The sequence below is a fragment of the Triturus cristatus genome, chromosome 7, assembly GCF_964204655.1.
Source record: "Triturus cristatus chromosome 7, aTriCri1.1, whole genome shotgun sequence".
Taxonomy (NCBI): domain Eukaryota; kingdom Metazoa; phylum Chordata; class Amphibia; order Caudata; family Salamandridae; genus Triturus; species Triturus cristatus.
The window spans coordinates 124,944,704-124,968,495 of record NC_140590.1 but is presented as its reverse complement, the minus strand read 5'-3'; the positions used below and the strand labels follow the sequence as shown (position 1 = coordinate 124,968,495).

At 42.5% G+C, this 23,792-nt stretch overlaps 1 protein-coding gene across 2 annotated transcripts in view; it reads right to left on the bottom strand.

Moving 5' to 3' along the window:
• The window catches only part of LOC146809010 (sialic acid-binding Ig-like lectin 13), a 522,687-nt gene that overhangs the window by 386,865 nt on the left and 112,030 nt on the right, over positions 1-23,792 (bottom strand). For both annotated transcript variants that reach the window (XM_085615798.1, XM_085615799.1), the window contains one exon: positions 14,977-15,135. In XM_085615798.1, coding sequence (XP_085471924.1) covers positions 14,977-15,019 — 43 coding nt within the window. In that variant the 5' untranslated portion in view covers positions 15,020-15,135. The remainder of the gene's footprint in view (positions 1-14,976; positions 15,136-23,792) is intronic.

The window sequence follows — 23,792 nt, the reverse complement described above, 5'->3', positions numbered from 1 at the left end:
GCTGACGGTCCCATGAATCAGACACTAATTGCTGTAGGGCAGGTTTCAGTTGCAGAGGGGCACTCAGCACTTCACCACAGACTACGGGCCTACTGAGCAATGTCTCTATGTGCTGCTTGCCATCTTGGGAACAACCACACATTGTGGTCTCATGCCGTCCAGGCCCCTGGTCTTGGGAACAACATCTCTCAGCAGGGGTGAGGTTTTGGACCTGCGGCCATCCCCACCGCTTCACAGCAGGGTTCTCCGTCGCAGGGCTCAGACTCCCTCTAAGAATCCCTCGACCTCTCACCAGCTTCGCTAGACGCTAGCCACCATCTTGCCCACGCTGCTCGATCATGGCCGCAGCAGCGTTGTTATTATTTTGGAGTGCTTCCACCATGTGGAGGGCCAACCTGCTGCAACTCCCATTCGTCCATGGGTGTTTACCTCTCATCACCTTGGCTGTTGATGCGTTAGCACACCGGATAAGTGGCTCTGGGACCCATTTAGCAGAGGGAGCTTAGCCGAATGAGGCTCCTCACATCGCCAGTCAGGATTAATCTTTTTAAGGTACTTGTTGATTGTAATAGAGCACACTTCCATAAGAAATGTGGCCTATATTTGACAATTCATATCCTAAAAACAGGACATTGGGAAAAGCAATTTTAGATTTTTGATTTTGGAAAATTTAATAAATAGCCATGGTTAGTGAATCTTAGAATTATACAATCCACTCTGGCCAAGTGAGAGTTCAAATAATCATCTGTAAGGTAAATATCGTCAACGTAAGACCATGCTTCTAAGTCAATTTCTTCTGAAATTGATGTCACTCGGGCAGCAAACAGCCCTGGACTGTTCTAATACCCTTAAGGGAGCCAACACAACCTTATCTGGGTTCCTAACGCAGAGCAAGTGTTAACATCCCTGCTTTTAGGTGCTACAGTCTGACGAAAAAACATTGGAATGTACGAATAGTTTTGTAATTATGTATTAAGGCTGTGCTGTGCGAATTTTCGACAGCAAAAATCAGTGTGTGGCTGTTTAAATGTCTATAATCTATGACAATACAATAGGAATCATCTGGTTTAGTCACTGGAAATAATAGATTAGATAGGAGAGACACAAGGCACAATCACACCTTGATGTTCTAATAGTGATCGAATCTTCCTAACAGGATATTTAGCTTTATGTTTCATAGGATATTGTGGTTGCACTTGTGGGCTGGACCGTACAGGTATAATATGATGAGAGATTCCTTATCCCAACCTACTTGATTTTGGTACAATGCTGGGGCTTGTGCAAGTGCCCATTCTGCTGCATATCTTTCTTTAACGTCCTTGGGAACTGAAAAGGAAGGTAGTATTACGTCTTCCCCTCGTAGGACTTGCTTAACAAACTCAGGCTGTTGTAGGGCCTGTGCTTACCTCCATTTTAGATTTCCTTTTTAGCTTGACATCTTTCGCTAAAGGTAAATTTTACATATTTCCTCAAACACAGGAATGTGCTACATATGTACTTGTTTTTGGTAGACATTGTCGCCCTGTAGTCTGCACATTTATTTCCAGGGCAGTACAATCGGAATGCAATGCCCTTGTTTTACTTTTCTGTGCTCGTCGGAGACAACTCTTTTAGTCTAGATCAACTAACAAGCTTATCTGCACCTCTGCTTCAGTATGATAAGGATGGTGTTTATCATATATAAAGCGTCCATGCTAAACTTGATGAGAGGACCACTTTATGCTAAGGTTATTATGGAACCGCTGTGCACTGTGACTGAGAGGTAGCCCTGCTGCCTCCAGCCTTCATCATGCGAAGGAAGATAGGCCTGCACATTTAGACGGTGCAATCACAAATGCCCTGAGGCTGGCTTCCTCACAGATAATACCAAGGTATGGGGGTTACATCATCCCAATTGGCCTGGCAGAGGGTACTCCCGCTATTCTCTCTCCAGTGTAGGGATACTAGTGACAGATAGGGGTAACATTAGTAAAAATTAACATGGTAGGATTGTAAGAATTTTACCCCATTTTAATAATAATAATGCTTATTAGAACAACGTGTCTTATCTGCCTAATAATCTCAGATCATGTTTTATTTCCAAGAATATGATCTTTTCTGAAAGTTTTTTTGGTATCTTTTCTGGTTGACACCTTGGGTATGCAAAAGTAATGAACAAATGAGTTAAATCTGTTTCTACAAATTTCTTGCTAATTGGAGTGGTCATGATTCAGGTTACCAACAACCTATGTTACCCTGAAAGGTTGGGGGGTCTAGATTTGGTACTGTGATCAAACCTAATTTAAATCTCCGCAGACATCTCACTGCTGTTTTTATGGTTCCTATGCATTTACTATAACTGTGTATTATTTAAAAAAAACTTCACAATATAGAAACTTAGAGCGTGATTTAGATTTTGGCGGACAAGTTACTCGGTCACGGATATCCAGTCTGTACCAAAATATAAATCCCATACAATATAATGGGAATTATATTTCGGCGAATGGGATATCCGTCACTGTTTTGATGGAGTAACCCACCCGCCACAATCTCAGTCAGGCCCTAAGTCTCTATAATGTGAAGATTTTGTTGATATAATGCACAGTTCAACTAAATGCATAGAAAGTGCATAACAGTAGTGAGATGTGGAGAAGAGGCCTGTAAGGTGGAGGCACCACCACAAGACTGTTACATGTTTTGAGTCCCAGCAGGTGATGAACGATGGCAGCAGGCTCATTTACCTTTATCTCTGAGGCCCCTGGAACTTTGCCAGTTAGAACATTGACTTGGTAAGACAGGTGATGCTAGAGTGTGATAGTGGTGATGACAGGTGTGGAGTATTGTTCATTATTGTAATTGTGATGATAGTGTTATGGTTGTGACAGTGGTATTGTTGATGAAAGTGGTGGTAATAGTGGATGATGGCTGAGATAATGTTGGCTGTGATATTCTTGGTGGTAGTGATCATGCAGATGCTGTTAACATTGGTGATGATGCTAATGATAGCGTTGATAGTGGTGATGGTGATTGTGGCATTATTGGTGGAGATGATGACGTGATGATAATGACAGGGGATTGTGATTGTGATTATATTGATAGCAGTAAGCAGTGGTGATGGAAATAACGGTAGTAATGGTCTTTGTTATCAATATTATTATTATAATTAGTAGTTGTAGTAGTAATAGGAATAGCAATAGTAGGAATATTAGGAGTAGGACTAGTAGGAGTATTAATATCTCATTTTTAAAGCACACTACCAAAACCAGGTTTATTGTAAAAACAACAGAGAGGAAGCACCAAATACAATTTTAACAATATAACGATTTCTCTCTTGTCTAAAGGCTAAATTATTATGCAATTTCCTGATCCTAAACTTGAGAGAATAAACAGTGAAGATGGTAGCACTAGTAATGGTGGCAGTAGCGGTGGAATTTACATGAGTGGTGTTGATAGTAATAGTGCTGGTGGTTAGTAGTGGTGATATTGGACGTAGTGGTAGTAATCGTGAACGTGGTGATGGTGGTAGAAATTAGAACAGTGGTAGCAGTGCTGGTGACAGTATTTATGTTGTTTATAGTGGTGTTGATGGCGGTGCTGACAGTGATAGCAGTACCTTTAGTGATACTGGTGGTGGTGGCAGTGTTAGTGATATGGCTGTAATGGCTCTGGAGACGGTGGTGAAGATTGTGATGCTGACAATGGAGATAGCAGTAGTGATGGTTGTAGTGGTTATGTATTGGGTGAATTTGGTGTTGGTAATATCTTCGTGATGGTGGTAATATTTACAGTGTATCGAGACATATTATAAAATATTTTTGATATCTAAAGTTTTGTGCCATCATAGAATGTTCGAGACTTCTTGCCTATGAATCTCAACATTTGTAAGGAAAAACACAAATGTGTACTGTTTATATTAAAGCACACTTTTGCTGATAGATTGGTGATTTTCTTAAATATTTGATACAGTATATTGTTTTTGCTTATTAATTCAACATGCAATTTGATAAATTCAGAGAAATAGAGAAGAAAAATTATGTTTCATGAATACAATGTTTTGCATATGTTTTATTTAATAATTATGAAGATAATATAACTGAACCAACTGTTTTGGCATAGTTAAGGTATACTGTCAAAGATGAAAAAGAGAGAGAAAATGAAGTTTTCACTGTAAGTTGTGAGGAAGAAGGTGTTAGGCCCACTAATTTTGTCTCTGTGTCCCTTGTACATTTGCCAGGTAGAAGGGTACCAGAAGGGGTTTCTTAGAGTTGTACAAGAGCCTGATGCTGTGGGTGATAGAGGTGGTGGTGTAGATGTGATGATGGTTTTGTGTTAGTGGTAGCCGTCGTGGTGGTTGTCATAATTATGGTGGTGATAGTGCTGTAGGCGATATTGATGGTGATAGTGGTGATGGTAGTAGTATTGGTGATGCTAGTAATAATGATGATGCTAGTGGTGGTTAGTGCTGGTGGGGATATACCTATTAAGGAGGTTGCTGTCAAAGGTGGTGATAATAGGGAGGGTGTTACTGGTGATAGTGGTAGTGGTGGTGATGGCAATTATAGTAGCAGTGTTGATCATAGTAGTATTAGCAGTGGCGGTCAAAGTGCTGGTGATAGTAGTGGGGATGTGGTAGTAGTGGTGATACTGGCGGCACCAGCAGAGAGCAGAATGGTAGCAGTTGTAGTCATAGTACAGGTGGTGATGATGTTGGTGGAAGTGTAGGGATGGCGAGGGTGCTAATGTGTGGTAGTAGTGATGATGACGGGAATAGAAATGATGATGTTGGTGATAGTTATAGTGGTTGTTAGAAATTGTGCTACTGGTTGATTGGGATGTGAGCCCTGGTCAAGCGGGTATAACAACCCAAGTCAGGGTAAGGGACAAGCAAATCCCCAAATTAACCAGTGCTCAACACCATGCTAGCTTTGCCCATAGCATTCTTGTTTAACTTAGAGGCAATGTGCAAAGTATTTGTGCAACTCTTCAAATTGTAAAGCAATTAAAACAGCACACATAAAGATTCCACACCCAGTTTGAAAAATAATATAGGTTGGAATTGATAAATAAATTAAGACTAGAATGACAAAAATCCAATCAGTAGAACCGGAGTTATGACATTTTTAAGAATAAACTGTAGAATAGCTCCTTAAAGCAGAAAGTGCCAACCACAGCTATCTGGTCACACTGGACTGGGTCAAAGTCAAAGGTTTAGGCCGACTGCGATGGATCAAGGGTCTGATACAGTCCCAGATCAGTCCCACTGAAGTTTTACATTCTCAAGTTTTGTGCCACGTGAGCCATTCTCATTTGGAAATAGTGGTGGTCAGTGGTCAGAATGGCGCAAAAAGCAGGCCGTGTGTCGCAGCAGCGGTCCTCTGTGAGTGTTCAATTTTTGGTGTATGGAGATGGGCTGGTGGTGGCTCATGCCTAACTTTGGTGGAAGCAGCGAGGTTCTGGTGCGAACAGGCTCGTTCAGGGTCGCAAAGAGCCCAAAATCTTGAGTTAAAGATTCTGTGAGCCACACCAAGGATCAAGGACCTGAGAGGCACCACTTGGGGGTCAGGAATCAGCTAGGTCAAGGTGTTGGCTGTGAAGCCTTTTATGTCCCAGAGGCTCAGATCAGGAAGCCCTATGAGTCACTCTGGAGTCCTGGGTTCAAGATGAAGTTTCAGGTACAGTTCTTCCCCAGGCAAGAGGGCAGCAGGTCAGAACAGCAGGGAAGCAGTTCGTTTAGATCAGCAGTCCAGAAAAGTGGCAGTCCTGGTAGCAGCACTGCAGTCCTACTTCCTTTTCCTAATTGGAAATTACGCTTATAAAATGTAATAAGGACATTTCAATGTTTCAATGGGAGAGGTAGGCCTTACAGTAGTGAAAAATTAATTTAAGAGTTTTTCACTACCAAGACATGTAAACTGTAAAAGTACATGCCAACTTTTTAAATATTTTGCACCCTGCCTTCTGGGCAGTCCAGGGTCTAACCTAGGGGTGAGTTATGTGTATTAAAAAGGAAGGTTTATGCCTGACAAATAGTTCACCTTCTTGCAGAAAAAAACATCCTCTGAGGAGTTTTCCTCTTTCTACATATGTAGAAACGGATCATCACTAATACAATTCATTTTATTGAAACAGTTACCATAGCATTTTTTGCTAATTGCAAAATATGATTAGGCTTCTCCCCACTTGTACTCCAAGCATTAATTTAATATTTAACATTGCCATCTCACAGACATACCATTACATGGACCAGTTCTAGCACTAATTGGAAACAAATGGATCTAGGATAGTAAATTAGCCCAGCAGGCATAATTACAAAAAAAGAACAATGAGCCATAAAAAGCAGAGCATGCTTTTTCGGTTACCTTTACGTTTTTGTAAGCCGCTTTGTGAGGAATTGGTTTATTAGTTGAGAGAGCTGAGAGCCCCATGTAATAAACAAAATCCTTGTCAGGATGAACTACAAATGTGACTACAAAAACCTGTGCTTAACGAACTGGTAGCCTGGCCCAAATCCATCAGGCTGAACTTAGAGGCAAGGTGAAAAGTATTTATACATCACTTAAACAGTGATAAAGTGAAAGCACAAAACTAGAAAAATCCCACGTTTTTAAAGTTTTACTTAAAGTTTTATGTGAAAATAGTGCCAAAAAACTAAAAGTGCCACTCAAGGCTATCTGATTGTAATGGACCAGGGTAAAGTCACAATTTCACGACAAACATGATTCAGAATGGGTAATTGTTGGAAATGGCACTTTTGGTTGACTAGGGTATGCACTAAAGCCAGGCAGAACCCACCACTCTAGTCAGGCTAAGGCAGTTACCTAACCAAGCTAACCCCTGCTCACTCCCTTAGTAGCTCGGCAGAGTACTCAGGCTTACCCTAGAGGCAATGTGTAAAATGTTTGAGCAACACACACACACACTAGTTACACAATAAATACACCACAAAAGAGACTCCACACAATATTATATAACAAATCTCATATATTGTATATAACACATAGACCTAACATGACAAACCATAAATCACTTTGACAACTAGGCAATTGTCATCACAGATAGTGCACTAAAGTGAAGACTTATATGTTGCACACATAATAATAACAACTTCACTGTATATAATATACAGGTCCTAAAAAATGATGCTAGTTATCCTGTCATTACAAGGATCAAAACAGCACATATCAATACATCCAGGTCATGAAAGGCAACAGTTAGGTAAACAGAAGAATTACCCACAGTATAACTATACACATATCACCACATGTCACCAGTGGAATAAGCCCCAAAATGACATGTAGCATACGTATGCTTTTAGGAGAGATACCAGTACATGAATCACACTTTGCATGTAGACAGTAAACATGGGGTCTAGGAGCACCCGGGCTCCTTTTGAGCTGTGTATGGTAATTCTGGCATGGGGAAATTAAGAGTGGTACCTCCATTGAGGATTCCTTCTTGTCCGGCTAGTGGGGTCAACAGTGCCCCCAAAGGTATGTGGAAGCACACGCATTTCACCAAAATTTAGCTGGAAGACCTCACTGGGTCTCCATGTCCTCAAAAGAGAAAGGTATCTGCCCACAGACATGTGGTGCAGCTGCTGAAACAAATGCGGTAGTGCTTAGCAACTGCACGTGGCTTCCTGAGGAGGAGAGGGGCTCACCAGCGGGGTTCTCAGCAGCCGGCAGCCAACAAATGAACACAGGGGAATGCTACATCAGCTGGTTACAATAACGCTGTATGTTGCTGTCTCCCTTGTGGAAGGGGGCTACGTTTTAGAGAGAGATACATGCTGCTTTCAGGGAAGCTCTTGGCGAAGGACTCCCAACTGATTCTGATTGGAGGAGAAAAAGGGTTGCATTTCAAGTCAAGCACAACATGCAGCACTCCACGCAGGTCCTTGTAACTGTAAAGCGCACAAGGGAGCACTCAACACGCAATGAAAGATGCCAAACAAAAGGAGACTTAAACAACGCTCACCACTCACTTCTCATGCAGCCCAGAACCAAAGGAAAATAGCACTCACCAGGAGCTAAGTTTTCAAACACACATGTCAGGTCACAAAGCCCTGGGAGATCACGGGGGCATTAAGAAGGAATAGATGCAGCAGTCCAGCACACATAGTCCTTGTAGAGAAGCAGGCAGTCCTTGCATCTCGGCTGGCCACAGGTCATCACAATAAACATGGAAGTCCAATGGTGGTTCCTCCTGGCAGCATAACAGTTCCTTCTGGCTAGGTGCAGTCTGTAGAGCCAGCAGAATCTTCTTACAAATCCCACGCAGTGTCCAAAATCATGGAGTCAGAACCCCTGTGCTTATACTCATAACGTCTTTGATGTGGAGGTATCTTAAATACAAACTTTAGAAGTGCACACCACCCCCATTAAATCCCCAGCCCTGGCTACAGACACACTACAAAGGGGTGGAGACATCTTTGTGAAAGGCAGGCACAGTTCTGTCAGGAACCCGCCTTGGACGTTCCGCGATAGCAGGGAGGCCGAATTAATTCGACAAGGTTTTTATGAAACTGAAGAAAAATGAAATATCTTCAATCTAATGCATTGACATCCTCTTAAAGATTGATGACAAGGACAAGAACCTTGATCTACTTTACACTACAAGAGTTAAACTCCCAATGTTTTAAGTGGTCTCTCTTTTCCTGTGGAAAAGGACACAATTTTGGTGGCTTTCGCGGAACAAGTATATAATCCTGATCATTATTAAGGCAAAATAACTACCCGGCAGAGAAATTCGATACAGGAAGGTCATACTCCTCCTCCCAATGCCCTCTCAATTGAAAAGATGAGATTTGAAAAACACAGTTTTGAGTCCTGAAGAAGGTGGAAATATTATAAACAACACCGAAACGCTGTGTCGACTTTTAATCTTTGTGGTTTTTAAATGAACCGGATCAATTATTTTTATAACGATTATAGAGTGTAACCCAAATTTGGGAGGTTTAGATATATGTTTTTATGTTTTCTTGTGATTTGTAATAAATGATTATATTTTAAGTAACATGCCTCCTATAGAGCTTTTCTAAAGTGCAGATTTAGTATACAGTGTTCTTGGTAGACTTTGATAGTGTAGGGAACAATAACAGCCCTCTGTTTATGCCCATGAGCAATTTTGATAAAGTTTCAATAGGGACACTTTGTGGATTTTTTTATTAAACAGTTCTGTCAGGTGCAGGTGACAACTCTTCCCTCCACTCTAGCCCAGGAAGACCCATCAGGCACACCTCAGCTCCCTTTGTGACTATCTAGAGTGAATGCACAAAACAGACACCTGTCAGTCTAAACCAGAAATGCCCACTTCGGGAAGCTGTCATCTCTAAAATAGTAATGAAAAATCCTCTTTCAACAATAAGCAGGATTTATTACCACTATTCCAAACATACCAAACATGGCCACGCTACTCGTTCCAGATTAGAAATTATCACTGAAACACATATCAGGGAATGTCCAGTGCAAACCTATGAGAGGAGCAGCCTCACAGGAGTGAGAAACCAAATAGGCTGTTTGTCACAACCAGGACATGCCACACAGCAAAGGCACATCTATTTCCTTTTACCTACACAGCACCCTGCCCACAGGGCTACCTAGGGCCTACCTTAGGAGTGACCTATATGTGGTAAAAGGGGAGTTTCAGACTTGCAAGTAACTTTAAATGCCAAGTCACTGTAGCAATAAACTGCACTAGGAATCCCTGAAGTGGCAGAGGCCTGAGGCAGTTTTGAAAGGCTACCTCTGTAAGCGGCACAAGCAGCACTGCAGGACTACTAGAAGCATTTGATTTACAGCCCCTGGGTATATGGGATACCACTGTACAAGGGACCTACAGGTTAAGCAAATATACCAAACAGGTATAGACCAATTATACCAAGATTACAAGAAAGATTACATGCACTTTAACACTGATCAGCAGTGGTAAAGTGCCCAGAGTCCTAACACAAACAAAAACAGGTCAGACAAAAATTACAGAAGGAAGGCAAACGGTTTTGGGATAACCATGCAAAAAGGGCCAGGTCCAACAGTCATATACAGAGACAAGGTTCATCCCACTGAAGAGTTACCTTCTCAAGTCTGTACAAGGATCTGATCTTCGCACTGGCAAGGCCACAATGATGCTATTGTCACGGTGAGGAGCAGGTTAGGTGTCGCAGATGGTCACTGCTGTAGCGCGAGGAGCTGGTCATCACTGCAGCTTTGTGTTGGCAGTCGTAGATGGCTGTCGCTCTTAATGCAAAGTGCAGGTCTCGGTGGAACCTCATGTTGGTGGTTGTCATAGACAGTCATTTCTCTGTGCGAAGAGGTCACTTTGCTGTCATGAGTAGCCAAAAATGTCTGGATGTTCATCTTTGCTCAAGGAGGAATACGTTCTGATGCCAGCCAAGGGTTCAGGACTTGAAGGGCACCCCTTAGGGATAAAGACTTGCTCCAGCAACGGCCAAATGCAGGGCTCAGACAGGTCCTGCTGCTTTTTGTCTGCTAAATATTTACAGAGAAAGCATGTGTCAGCTTTTTGTGTCCAGTGGCTCACACTGAAGATCAGTGAACTGAACCTTGGAGTCACTTCTGAGCATCCTGTGTTCAAGGCAATCAGGCCCAGCCTTCCTTCTTCAGACAGCAAGGCAGTCCTTAATCCAAATCTTTTACAAGCCAAGAAGTGTTCAGATGAAAGGTTCTGAAGGTGCCACATTTATACACAGTGTCACTATTAGTGTGGGGGATATCCCTGGTCTACTCCCAATTTTGCTTTGGACAGTTTTCCCCTTTACACTGAGTATGGCTTCAACCTGGCTAGGGGACCAAGACAGGGGCAGGCTTGGTCTCATGTTCCTTTATGTGTGCTGTAGTCTTGGCTCTTTGACTTGTAATCAGGGTAAGTCATAAATTCTCCCCAGAAATCCTGTCAGGAAGACCCTCTTCTTCCGCATACAGGCCCCTTTTATTTCAATGTCTGGAATCAATGCAGAGCACACCTAAGGAGAGCAATTCACAGCCATGCAACCTTAGATACTGACAGAAAGGAACATTTAGTTTGGGCAGGAAAATGTCAACTTACTAAAATTGGCATTTTCAGAAAAGTAATTTAAAATCTGACTTTACCATTAAAGAGGATTCAAAATTATAATTTGAGTACAAACATCATTTCTCTATCTGGTCTGAAAATAATGTTATCACTTATTAGGTTTGATAAAGTCACCAAGTGTTAATTTTATGGGAGACACAGCATTGCACCACTGAAAAACTACTTTAGGAGTCAGGAAAAGTAAAACCTAAATGCACATGTCCTACTGCGTGAATACCATGTACCCTACCTGTAGGAGTGGGTAAGGCCTACCACATCATGAATTATAAGTATAATTATAAGGACGGCTTAGGCTAGGCAAAAGGCTTATTTTGCCAAGTACAAAATGTCAGTTTGAAAGCGCACTACAGGTTGCAGTGACATACCTGACATGTTTTATATTGCTACTTTTTAGTGGGTGGCAGAGGAGTGATACAGACCACTAGTAGAATTTAAATATACTGGCCTTGGCACCATGTAGTAACATTAACTAGGGTCTTATATGTACATTAAATATACCATTTGGTTGTAGGCCAATTATACCACTGTTGCAAAGTCATCCAGTGCCCTGGGCATCCCCATTTTAGCTGACTGGTACTGGTGGTGACTGCCCTTGACCGTATCCTGGGCTCTGCCGTACCAGGCCAAGGACCAATGCTACGGTGAAAACACACTTAGAATACAGTGAAAACACCTACGTACATGAGGGTACACTATATTAGGCTACCCTTATAATTGGCATGGCCTAACCAATAAGACCCCTGTACATAATAGGGCAGGGGGATTAAAACTACCTTTACGTCCCTAGTATATAATAGAGCCTGGCAGTTTAGAGGACACCAGCCCCTTCTGCTCTTGCTTGTGTGTCCTGCTGAGAGCCTAAGGTCATTTTAAAAGCAGCCCTGTATGGCAGGATTGCTTTTAAATTCAACTATGGTGTTTGGGGTACTTAGAAATTGATAAACTACAATATTTTGTCATATAGGGTACCCCTAGGTGTCTCAGGTACTTATAAAGAAGACCCTTATAAAATAGGTTTTATATGCCCTAGGGATAGAGAAATAGGACATTTCACTTCCCTCCTTGTAGTAATGTGCTTACCTAAATCGACTTTTGTGCTAGGAGCACTGTGGAGCAAGGATATACACTATGTGTTCATATTCAGGATCCCTAAAGGCTCCCCTAGCTATCCCAGGGGTGAGGAGGTCCTGTAGATATAAGCAGGGTCCTTACAAAAGATGTTTTATATTCCCTGGTGTTGGAAAAATTGTCCAGTTCATTTGCAATATGCAATTATTGAATTTATCCTAAAATATGCAGTAAATAAATTATAAGACTTTCTTGTCTGTAAGCCAAAACTCAACCTTCCAGTGGTCCAGAGTTAACAAGATCAGCCAGGCTGCTTTGATAAAGTGATAAGTGGCTCACCCCAGAGAAGCTAATCTGTTGGAAAAAGCCATGCTATAGAGGAATGACAGAGCAGGGGGAAGGGGTCATAAACCAAAGGGGCTTCAAAGAACAGATAGGACAAGCCAGATCAGCCAGGTCCATCTCCCTCCACCCCTGATGACCCGTCAAAAGCAGGCTTAGAGAAGGAATTTGCAGATGTGAGAGAGAGAAGGGAGCTATGGAAATGAGCCATACAGGAAGTTGGTTTAGCTAGCTCTTGCTCCTCTGCTTAGACTTCATCCATTTTAAATATTGGAGAAAAAGTCTTTCTGGAAGACCATTATGCCACACTTAGGAGGAAATTGTCATGCTCTGGGGTGTTGCCCTCCACCTCATTGGTCAGAAGTGCCATCCTGCTTGACCCCAGAGAACACTTAATAAGTATCTGAGAGGGGCAGAACCTCTCTGATCTGCTGCTTGAAACAAAGAGAAGAGGAGGGGTCCATGCTGGATGCTTGATTAGCACTGGGGCCCTGCACTCTTTAAGACTGACCCTGCTGCAAAATCTGGAACTAAAGCCCTGTGGACCTAACTTGTTTCAAGAAGACTAAAGAGGTGAGTCCCTGCAAGCTACAGGTTAACCGAGCTCACCTGGGTCCTCACCACTAAGAATCCCCAGCCTGGAGTGCGACCAGTGGATTTGCAAGGGTTTTGTCCAAGTGACTTGTGAGAACTGAAGTCCCAACCTTTCAAGGACCATCTTTGAGATTCCAGACCCTTGGAGTGAGTTTTCAACACATTAGGACGACATAGGAACTTCAGGAAAACTTTGGAGCAACTTTGGAAAGAACTGGACTGGTGGAGAGTATCGAGCGAGCCTAGCAGAAAAAGCACCAGGAAAATTTCCAAGTCAGATGGTAAAAACTTTGGCCGAGGCCTTCCGCGAGGGGCAGCCGCAAAGAACTCCATAGTGGTTAGCCTGAAACTTTGACTTTTTCCAGGTCTAGCGCGACAATATATCCCAATAGGTGCGATAGATTTCTATGTGTTATATAGTGCTAAATCTTTCAAAATTCAAATCTCTGGTTCCCTACATTGGATTTTTTTATTTTGAAGTCCTTTTAAAGATAAAACTGTTTCCTTTTTTATAAATTGGTGTTGGATTTTTATTTTGTGTCTTAATTGTTTACTAAATTGTTGTTTTAAATTCTTCACATACCTGTCTCAGAAGTTAAACCTGCCTGTTTGCAGTCAAGCTACTAAGGGTTGAGCATGGAAATAATACTCCGGGACCTATTCTGGGCCTTAGATAGTGTTAGTGCCCTTATTGCCAGTGATAGATGCATATTTACCACTAATAATAATCCACTTCCCAATACAATGTTTAAAAAGGAAAAATCAACAAATACCTGCTCAGTAAAGGGAGGCCCAATATGCTTACAATAACATTGTAGCATATTTTTCACCTGGTAATTAGTGTCACTGTCGATTTGTTGTGAGCTTGACTGCAGCTAATCTACCCCGTTCTAGTGCGTTATGACATGTGGACTTCCAGGACTTTACTAGCAAGTTTGCTTTTATATAATGTAATGTCATCCAGGGAGCACGTTGCAAACTTTAAAGTGTGTGCACACTAAAGAATGCTCTGCAGATTTAACTGCTTAAAAGTAATACATAAAGAAGGCTGTCTTCCATACATGGCCTTTTCTCACACTCATTTACACTCACATGTTTTTTTGCCTTGCTTTTCAGTTTTATACAGCACATACTCAACCCTTAGGTGCTGGTGCAGTTGTGATGAGCACCATTTACATTACACAAGGTCGTGTTTATTTTGTTGGTTCTGGCAGATTCAGTGGTGTAACCAGATCCTCAAAATGTTAAGCCAAGACTCAAACCCAGTACCCCAGTTTCAAAGTCAGCAGCTCTGACTGTAATCAGTGGCGGCTGGTAGGGAACAGAGGCGGGGTGGTGGGAAAATGTTGGTGGGGTAGAAAAAAAAAGAAAGAAAAAAAAGCAAACTTACCTGGAGGTCACCATTGCAGCCGTCGCTTCTCCTCAAGCAGGAAGCACTCAGCCTCCCAGAATCCCCTGACCAAACATAACGTTGCCTTAAGCAGCATTGGGATTGGTCTAAGCACTGTGTTTCAGCGCTCAGACAGGGGCTTGGAGGCTGGGCATGTTCTCGATACAGCCTGTGGAGAACATGTCCAGTGCACATGGCAGTTTGCCTGGCCCAAGATGGCCGCCCAATATGTTGTGCACACTTAAGATGCAGCCACGACTCCTGCTCCAGCCTCGACGTCAAGGGAGGCTACCCTGCCCTTAACCTGGATGCACTGCTTTAAAGAAGGGGGCGACGCTTCTGTGCTTGACTCTAATGCCACATTCTCACAACAACGCTACTGCCCCGCAGATGTACTGATGTGCTTAAGCATATCAGATAATACATTCAACTTGTTATGGATATAGCGTTTTCTTTACTTTTTTGTAATTGTGATGGATTCAGGCATTTTTTCAGGTAGGTGTCACACTAACCTTTCCAAAGTAGGGACAGTACCAGCACACTTCTCAGGTCCATAGTGGGCTATTTAGACATGCCTTAGTGACAGGGATCTTCGCTTATCCCTGCAGCACCCAGAAATGCCAAGGAAGGTTGGTGTCTCATTGGTTATTTCAAGTAATCACTGGGATGATCTGTGAAGACAAACAACAGAAAAAATCTTAAAATTAATTTGAAAAATATTACCACAATAATTTATCAAGCAAACACACAGCACATCTATAGTTTGCCTATTAGCTGTTTAACTTCTTTTACAAACCTTCAAATGGGAAAATGGCAATATATTCAGCAAAAATACCCTGGAGGTGTCATCAATTCCAACCTTCATATGGCCGAGCACATCAACAAACTAAGCAAATCAACAACTCCAAAAGAAATTTAAACCTCTGTAATTCCAGTGGATTTTAGGACTGAGGATCCTACCCTTGACCGTTCACATATTGATGAAGATAATCCTGCCCGTGCTGGTCTACCAATATGATCCACTGTCTCTACCTGAGCAACTGTACATGCAGCAGCCTAGCTCACCTCCAATGCATAAAATTTAAGACCATATCAAACTAATACTGAGAAATTGCCCCTTTTTCGCATAGTCTCCCCCATGGACTGATGCTGCGGGTTTTATAACCCTGCATATTGGGGTACTTTTGCTCAGTCCCCAGCATATGTGCTCTGACTCCTAATGTGTAGTATGATTGAATAATCCCTAAATAACATACTTTACATTTCCTGTAAGGCCATAGTATATGGTGCAGGTAAATACACCAATGGTATAGAAAGTTAAATGTCACCTGAGGATTGCTGCACCATATTGTGCCATTCTGTTGGCTGACACGGAAAACATGGCTTCATGCCTACATACACGTAAAGTCTGACTGTTGCAGTCTTTAGACGACGGCTGATAGCCAGAAACCGGTCCTAGGATGCTTGATTCCGGTCCAGGGAAGACATGGCTTGGCAGTTCGGGCTGGACTGTTCCCATGAGGCACAGGGTCAAGACTGATTTGCATATGGCCATGTCTAAACTGGGGTGGTGTAGTGGGCAAAAGAACGATGGATTTAACCCAGATCTCTTGACTGGGGGAGAATGTCTGCATTGTCAGCATTCCGTCCATCATTTGTTTGTTGTAACGCTTTTCGCCCTAAGTGGGATGGGTATTCCCAGACGTGGGACCCGTGCTCACTACGCCACTGGAGTCAAGCTATCCTGGCTGATGACGGCTGATAGCCAGAAACCGGTCCTAGGATGCTTGATTCCGGTCCAGGGAAGACATGGCTTGGCAGTTCGGGCTGGACTGTTCCCATGAGGCACAGGGTCAAGACTGATTTGCATATGGCCATGTCTAAACTGGGGTGGTGTAGTGGGCAAAAGAACGATGGATTTAACCCAGATCTCTTGACTGGGGGAGAATGTCTGCATTGTCAGCATTCCGTCCATCATTTGTTTGTTGTAACGCCTTTAGACCTATAGACAGACAAATCAAAATGCATCTTTTGACAGAAGAGAAACACTACTTTTAAAATAGTAAGTAAGTCACTACATAGTAAGCCTTCTAGTTATATGGGAGGGTTGCCTGGTATTTAAAAGTGGACTATGTAAGAATTTAAACCCAGATTTATCAAAGATTTGTGTCACCAAGGTGACGCAGGGTGAAGCAAAACCTAAAATGAGATTTACCATGCCATGCAGAGGCACCCCGGGGGGCTTGGTAAATCTGCTGCAATGCAGGGCAAGGAAAGTCACTGTCACAATCCACTGCACGGTGACGGCATTACATCCATGGAGTGTGGATGTTCCCATGCATCCAACCATGCATTTTGAAGCATTGCCAGATTTACTAACACTGGTAAACCTGGGAATGCACCAGAATTGTACACCTTCCTAATAGAAGCACAGCAATGAGAAATAGCTGCATTTCTCCTCATACCCTCTTTCTAGGAAATTTGCCTAAGGAGTGTTTTCCTGCAGGGATGAGTCCCTTCCTGCACAAAAACAATACTGCATATAATGCAGGCACTTTTGCACCGGGGTACCGGGTACATTGGCGTTAGATTACACTGAGTGCGCCAGCGCAAGCAAAGGACAGATATGGTGCATTCCTGCCCTTTCACGCGGCACAGTGCAGCACAGAAATGCATCATGCTGTGGTGATTTGTAGCATACATCTGGGCCTTAATGTTTGCATGTTCCCACTGTGAATAGCCCCAAAAAGATTATTTTACTGTTACGGCTATAGGAAGCACAAAATATTTTCAGGGTTTTATAACTCCTTGGGTGCTATGGAAGTAGAGGTCACATCTAGATTCCAAGGGCAGGAAATCCCTCTGCCAAGGGCACCAAATGGATTACCTTTTTTCAAGTTGAGCTGCTGGGGAAGAGTTGAATTAGTGATGGTCAGGTGTAGTTTATATGACCAACAATGTGTCGCGCGCACTCACTAAGGTGCGTTTAGTGAGGAAGGTTTTATTCCTCCATTCTCTCAGAACAATGAAAATGTCATACTGAGCTCCATGAATCCCGTGAGGGGCCCGGACCTGTAGTCACTCATTTGTCAAGATCTCTGGCACGTGTCTCATACCTACTGCGGCCTGCTACCGGGATTTACGTCACCTTAGTGAGTGCAACACATTGTTGGTCATACAAACTACACCTGACCATCACTAATTCACCCCACACATAGGTCCTGACGAAAGCCAGCATACATAGTAGTCTGGCTGAAACATGTAGACCTCATCATTTTTACAGGATATTAGAGACTTAATTATATCTTCCCGTATATCCCCCTAGCTGTTTTTAGATGTGATAGAAAATATTAAAGAAACAAGCACTAGCTCCAACAAACCTACAACTGAAATTCTCAGTGACATTGTGCACCATGTCCCAGAGCACATAACTGGTCAGTTACCTGGCATATCAACTTAAAATGACTAATTTCCAGAACCAAAAAGGCCACAGCTTATACTCCACCTGCCCCAAAAACATTCAGTGAGGTACAATTTCCACCTGAACTAGCAATACATAACAAAGGGGAACAATTCCTTTATTCCTATTATATGGCAATAAATGTCATGAAAAAATAATCATTATCTTTGACACACCCACAAACCTATTAAAACTAAGGCAATGCGAACCATGGATGATGGATGGGACATTTAAAATATGTTCCAAACCACTTTGCCAACTCTATACTATCCATGGGGAATACCACAACAGTAACATCCCGTTTTATGGTAGATCGCGCACACTTTCTTTCTTCACCGTGCACCACATGTTATGTTCATTGTAATGTCACTGCACTTTCGTGAGGTAGGCAAAAGTCAAACGCTGTGGTGTAACGCTCGTGTCAAAGGGGGAGATTTTTATTTAATTTAATTTAGACCTCAACTGACCTCAACTGAAGTCAACAAATACAAAATAAAATTATTAAAAAACAGTTATGATATTTCGGCTTGAAAACAACTTTAAAAAGCTCTTTAAAAATGTATATAAACAGTGCAAAATATTTTCATTGAGAAAAATGCTCTACATCCAGGTCAAAAAGAACAATTGACGGACAGAAAGCAGAACAATGTTATACATTCATCCCAGTACAGAGATCTGGGCCCAAATCCATTGTTTTTTTTATCACCATGCCATTCCAGTTTTGACCCACCTATATACAAATCAGTCTTGACCCTGCACCCAATGGGATCAGTCCAGCCCGAACTGCCAGGCCAGGTACTTCCTGGACTGGAAACAAGCATCCTAGGACCGGTTTCGGGGTCTCACCCCTCTTCAGCCAGGATAGCTTGATTCCAGTGGCATGGAGAGCACAGGACCCACGTCTGGGCATACCCGTCCCACACGGGATGACAAATGCAAAAATAACAATTGATGGACAGAATGCAGAACAACGCCATACATTCACCCCAGTACAGAGATCTGGGCCTAAATCCATAAATCCATAGTTTTTTTGCTCACCATGCCATTCCAGTTTGGACCCAGCTATATGCAAATCAGTCTTGACCATGCCCCCATCCAGTTCATAGTCTATTCTTGGAGTCAAATTCTTTAAGAAGAGCTTCAAATGTGCTGGTGTCCAAGATTTTAAAAATGCTTCAGTGCAATGGGACAGGTTCAGTGCAAAACTGAGATTCTTATTAAACGTATATTGCAACGACTCATTTGTAAAACTCTCCAATTTTAAATCAGCATGTAATAGATGATATGCCCATCTAAATATATTAGAAATGGCTCTAGCGTAAGAGCTAACTAAAGATAACTCTAAGCGTATAGCTTGGACAGGTACTGCTTGGTTAACTTTGATCAATTTGCGTAATAAGTTCTCTTCTCTTTTTTTTAATGGTTGCCAAGTCTTAATCAATATATATTTTAGGGCATAATTTAATTTGGGAGGTATTTTCATACGATAAACCTCAAGCAAAGAATAAAAATAACTATTCCCGGAGGAAGAATAAAACCTCTGTAATGCACCTACATGGGCGTCTGCCTTAAGGCCAATATGCTGAAAATATAAAGTTTGCGAAAAGATTTGCCCCAAGTAAGTATATTCATTAACAACCTCTAAGGATTTTCCACCCAGTGTCCAGCGCTGGAAAGTTAGTCCTCGTATATGTGCTGTCTTAACTCTTAATTATGAACTGCTTTTACTGAAATGTTAATAATGTGTTTTTAGTTTGCTTTCATTGCTGCTACTTTGCCCTCCTGCTATTTTGCACAATACTCGTCAGTTTCCGAATCCGCCCACTCCCCGTTCCACCACGGGCTTTCCCGTTTGTTTGTGGAGGGAGATCGCGGAAGAATTTAGATTGGTCTGTTGGTGGGGAGGCGGGGTATCATTGTCCCTGCGGACACGTGATCCTTAAACAGGCTTTATTAGGCATGCCTGCTGACCGGCGCAGCAGACGCGCGCAGCGGGCGCGCCGGTGGCGCGCCAAAGGCAAGCCCGTCTGCGCCAGTCCGCGGCTGACCGGGGCTAGGGGCCAAAACCCCTGCCCCTTTGTCGTCTCTAGGGTCTCCACGATTAGTTTACACCTCGTCTCAACTCCTTGTCTTACGACTGGTCTGCCATGCTGATTGTGCCCTCTTAGCTGTTGACAATGTTCGTACTCACACCTGTTCGGGGGTGCACTGCTCCTTCTCCTTGACCCACTCTTTGGAGTACAATGGCCGAACTACTACGATATCTGAAAATACTGTCCCTAAGTTTCGCTTCTTAAGCTTAAACTGCCGTTCCCTTCCTAAGCATAAATGTTTCATCTTCGACCTCCTTCTGGAAGATTCACCTGACGCCTTTTTTTTGACTGAGACTTGGCTTCACAACAGTTCTGGGCCAGATATAGTTATTGCTCTTCCCTCTAATTACGCCATCGCCAGATTGGATAGAACCACTGGTTTGGGCGGGGGATTTGCTGTTATTTATAAACACTCCTTCCAATGCAACTTAGAATTTGTCAACCTCCCTAACTGTGAAGCCGCACTATTTAAACTTATACTCACTCCTAATTTTTCCTTCTCAGGGCTTTTGATCTATCGACCTCCAGGTTCCTCCTCATTGTGGTCGGCCACTTTGCCTGGTTTGGTTTCTTCTTTACTTATGACTTCCTCTAACTTCTCCCTACTTGGAGATCTGAATCTCCATTTGGAAGATGCCTCCAATGTTACATGCTCCAATCTTATTTCCGATCTTTCAGCCATGAATCTATTTCTTTGTAATTCCGGCCCCACTCATAAAGCCGGCCATTTCTTAGATCCTATTTTTTCTATTGTGTGTGAACCTGCGTTACCTATTCTTTGGTCGGATCATTTCCTACTGAAATTTCAAATTCAGGCCCCTGTTAGTTCACCCTCTGCTTTACCCCAGTCCATGTTCTTTACCAGGGACTGGAAAAAAGTCGATACCAACATTCTGAACAACCTGTTACGGGAAAATACACCCTCCTTTACTATGCATGTACCTGTTTCTGCAAAAAACATCCACAATTGGCTGTCCCATGCTGTTGAAGTATGCCTTTCCCCTGTCAAGAAAAAATTAACTTATCACCACCCCCCTGCACCTTGGTTTACTGACAGTCTCAGGATAGAAAAATTCAAATGCAAAGCATTAGAAAGAAAATGGCGGCGAAACTATGCTCCAGATTTGAAAATAGCATACAAAAATTCTTTAAAAATGTATCATGACCTATGCAAATCCTCGCGTGCTGCATATACCTGTGACACTATTAACACTGCTACGAATCGTCCAAAGGCACTGTTTAGCTTAGTGAAAAATCTAGCTGGCGCTCAGACCTTAGCAAAACCTGTGCCTCTTAACAAGCAATCCTGTGATGATCTTGCAAATTGTTTTTCGGACAAAATAGAACTTATCCATTCAGAAATAGCAAACTCCCCCCTGACTCACATGCAGTCTTCTTCAATTCCAGACGACACCCCTCAAGAACATTCTAGTGCCCCTCCTAAACTGTCTTTTTTGCCCCTTTTGGAACTGGAATCTTTTATTCCTATTCTTGGTACTATTAAATCTGGTTCTCCTAATGACCCTTTACCTGCTTCCATTATGAAACAACTTGATCCTGTCCACCTCCAGGTTATTATGGAAGTTCTAAATTCCTCCTTAAAATCATCTTTTGTTCCTCCAATCTGGAAGCATTCTATGGTAGTACCTTTGTTAAAAAAGCCTGCTGCTGATCCTAAAGTCCTGTCTAATTTTCGACCCATTTCTCTCATCTCTATCTTTTTTAAGCTTTTAGAAAAACATATCCACACCCACCTCGCCAAATTTGTGGAAACAAATAACCTCCTCCATTCATCTCAGTCTGGCTTTCGTGCCGGCTTCTCGACTGAGACCACACTTTTAGGCGTCACTGAAAGGCTGCGCTACCTATTGGATTCCGGTGATACAGTAGCGCTCATACTATTAGATCTGAGCGCTGCTTTTGATACCATCTCTCACCCCATCCTGATTAACACTCTTGAATCTTTTGGCATTTATGGTTCAGCCTTGGACTGGTTATCTTCCTTTCTTACTGCGTCGGACAGCTCCAACATCTCTCCTTCACCTTTTGGAGTCCCTCAGGGCTCCATTTTGAGCTCTCTGCTTTTTAATTTATATGTCAGGCCTCTTGCGGACATTGCTGTCAACGCAGGACTATCTCTTTTTACCTACGCCGATGACTCCCAAATTATTTTCTCACTTTCCACATCTGATCCCTCTTCTTCTGTCTCTGTTCTCCAGTCGGGCCTACGCCAAATTGCTGTTTGGATGAATAACAACTATCTAAAGCTAAACGCTAACAAAACGGAGGTCCTTATTCTGGGTAAGCAGAAGGATCTTTGGGGTGCTCGTCACTGGCCGAACGAGTTGGGAACTCTTCCTCGTCCTGTCGACCATGTCCGAAACCTGGGTTTTTTCATTGATGACTCCTTGAAAATGCACCATCAAGCTATCAAAGTTGCAGGCACCTGTTTTACCATTCTGAAATAGTTGCGAAAAATTATTTGGATGCTGCCTAAGGACACCCAAAAAACCGTAGTCCATGCTCTTATTACGTCACGGCTGGACTATGGTAACGTTCTGTTTTTGGGTGCTAATAAGGCGGTATCCCGTAGGTTGCAACTTGTGCAAAACTCCGCTGCCCGACTCCTATGCGGAGTTCCTAGATGTTCTTCTATCTCCCTTCATCTCCGGGACCTACACTGGCTTCGTATTGACAAACAGATTGAGTTCAAAGCTCTCACCTTTATGTATAAAATCAAGTGGGGCTTAGCACCTGACTACTTACAGACTCTTGTCTGTCCGTATGTTCCAACTCGTTCCCTCCGCTCCGCCTCACTTGAAAAATTCCATGTTCCCAGGTTCAGACTTTCTAGAATGGGAGGTAGATCATTTTCTGTCTTGGGTTCCTCTCTCTGGAACTCAATTCCTCTTGCCCTACGCAGGGAGCCGTCTTATCCCCACTTTCGTCGTTCTCTTAAGACTTGGCTTTTTAATCAGTAATCATTAATCTCTTTCCTTTTCAGTATATTCGTTCAGGCGCCGGGAAACCCTTGTTGGGTAGCTGTTGCACCATATAAATTAAATAAATAAATAAATATAAATAAAATGAAAATACTGCTTATTCCCTCTAAAAGGTACAACTTTCGTTTTAGAGATATTTGGGACGAGGAAATTTTCTTTTGCATAGCGATTTAGTGCGTTTAAATTTCTTTGTAGACCTATTGGTAGGAGATCTTAAATTACAACATATTCACCATACATTAAAATATGAATATTACTGAATGCTATTTTTGGTGGAAAATTATTATGTTGTAAAAATCATTCTGGGAGATCACTTATATAGAGGGAGAATAAAATGTGGGCCAAGTCATTCTTTAAATTTCCCCCACACAGCCATACAAGGGTGCTATTACCATTTTAACCAGAGCATATGGAGACACCTACAAAAATCTACCCTAAGGGAAGAATATGCAACAAATACCCACTTTGCATATGAAATGAAACAATTAATAGGTCTGGCCTATGTCCCCATAACTGAAGTAGCAAATCACTATAACCTATTAATAGTCCCGACTAGCAAGCCAACAAAATAAACGTATCTCTCCTGCTGGACTATATCAAGGCTACCTGGATAGGAAGGCTATATAGATCTGGATACAGACACCAACCAAAATTCCACATTCCATGGTGGAATGTGTACAACAGTACCCTAGCCCATCAAGCCAGACCAACAACACAGTGGAAGGATGGCATAATGCCTTCCAATCCACAAAGGGAAGAAGTCAACCCAACCT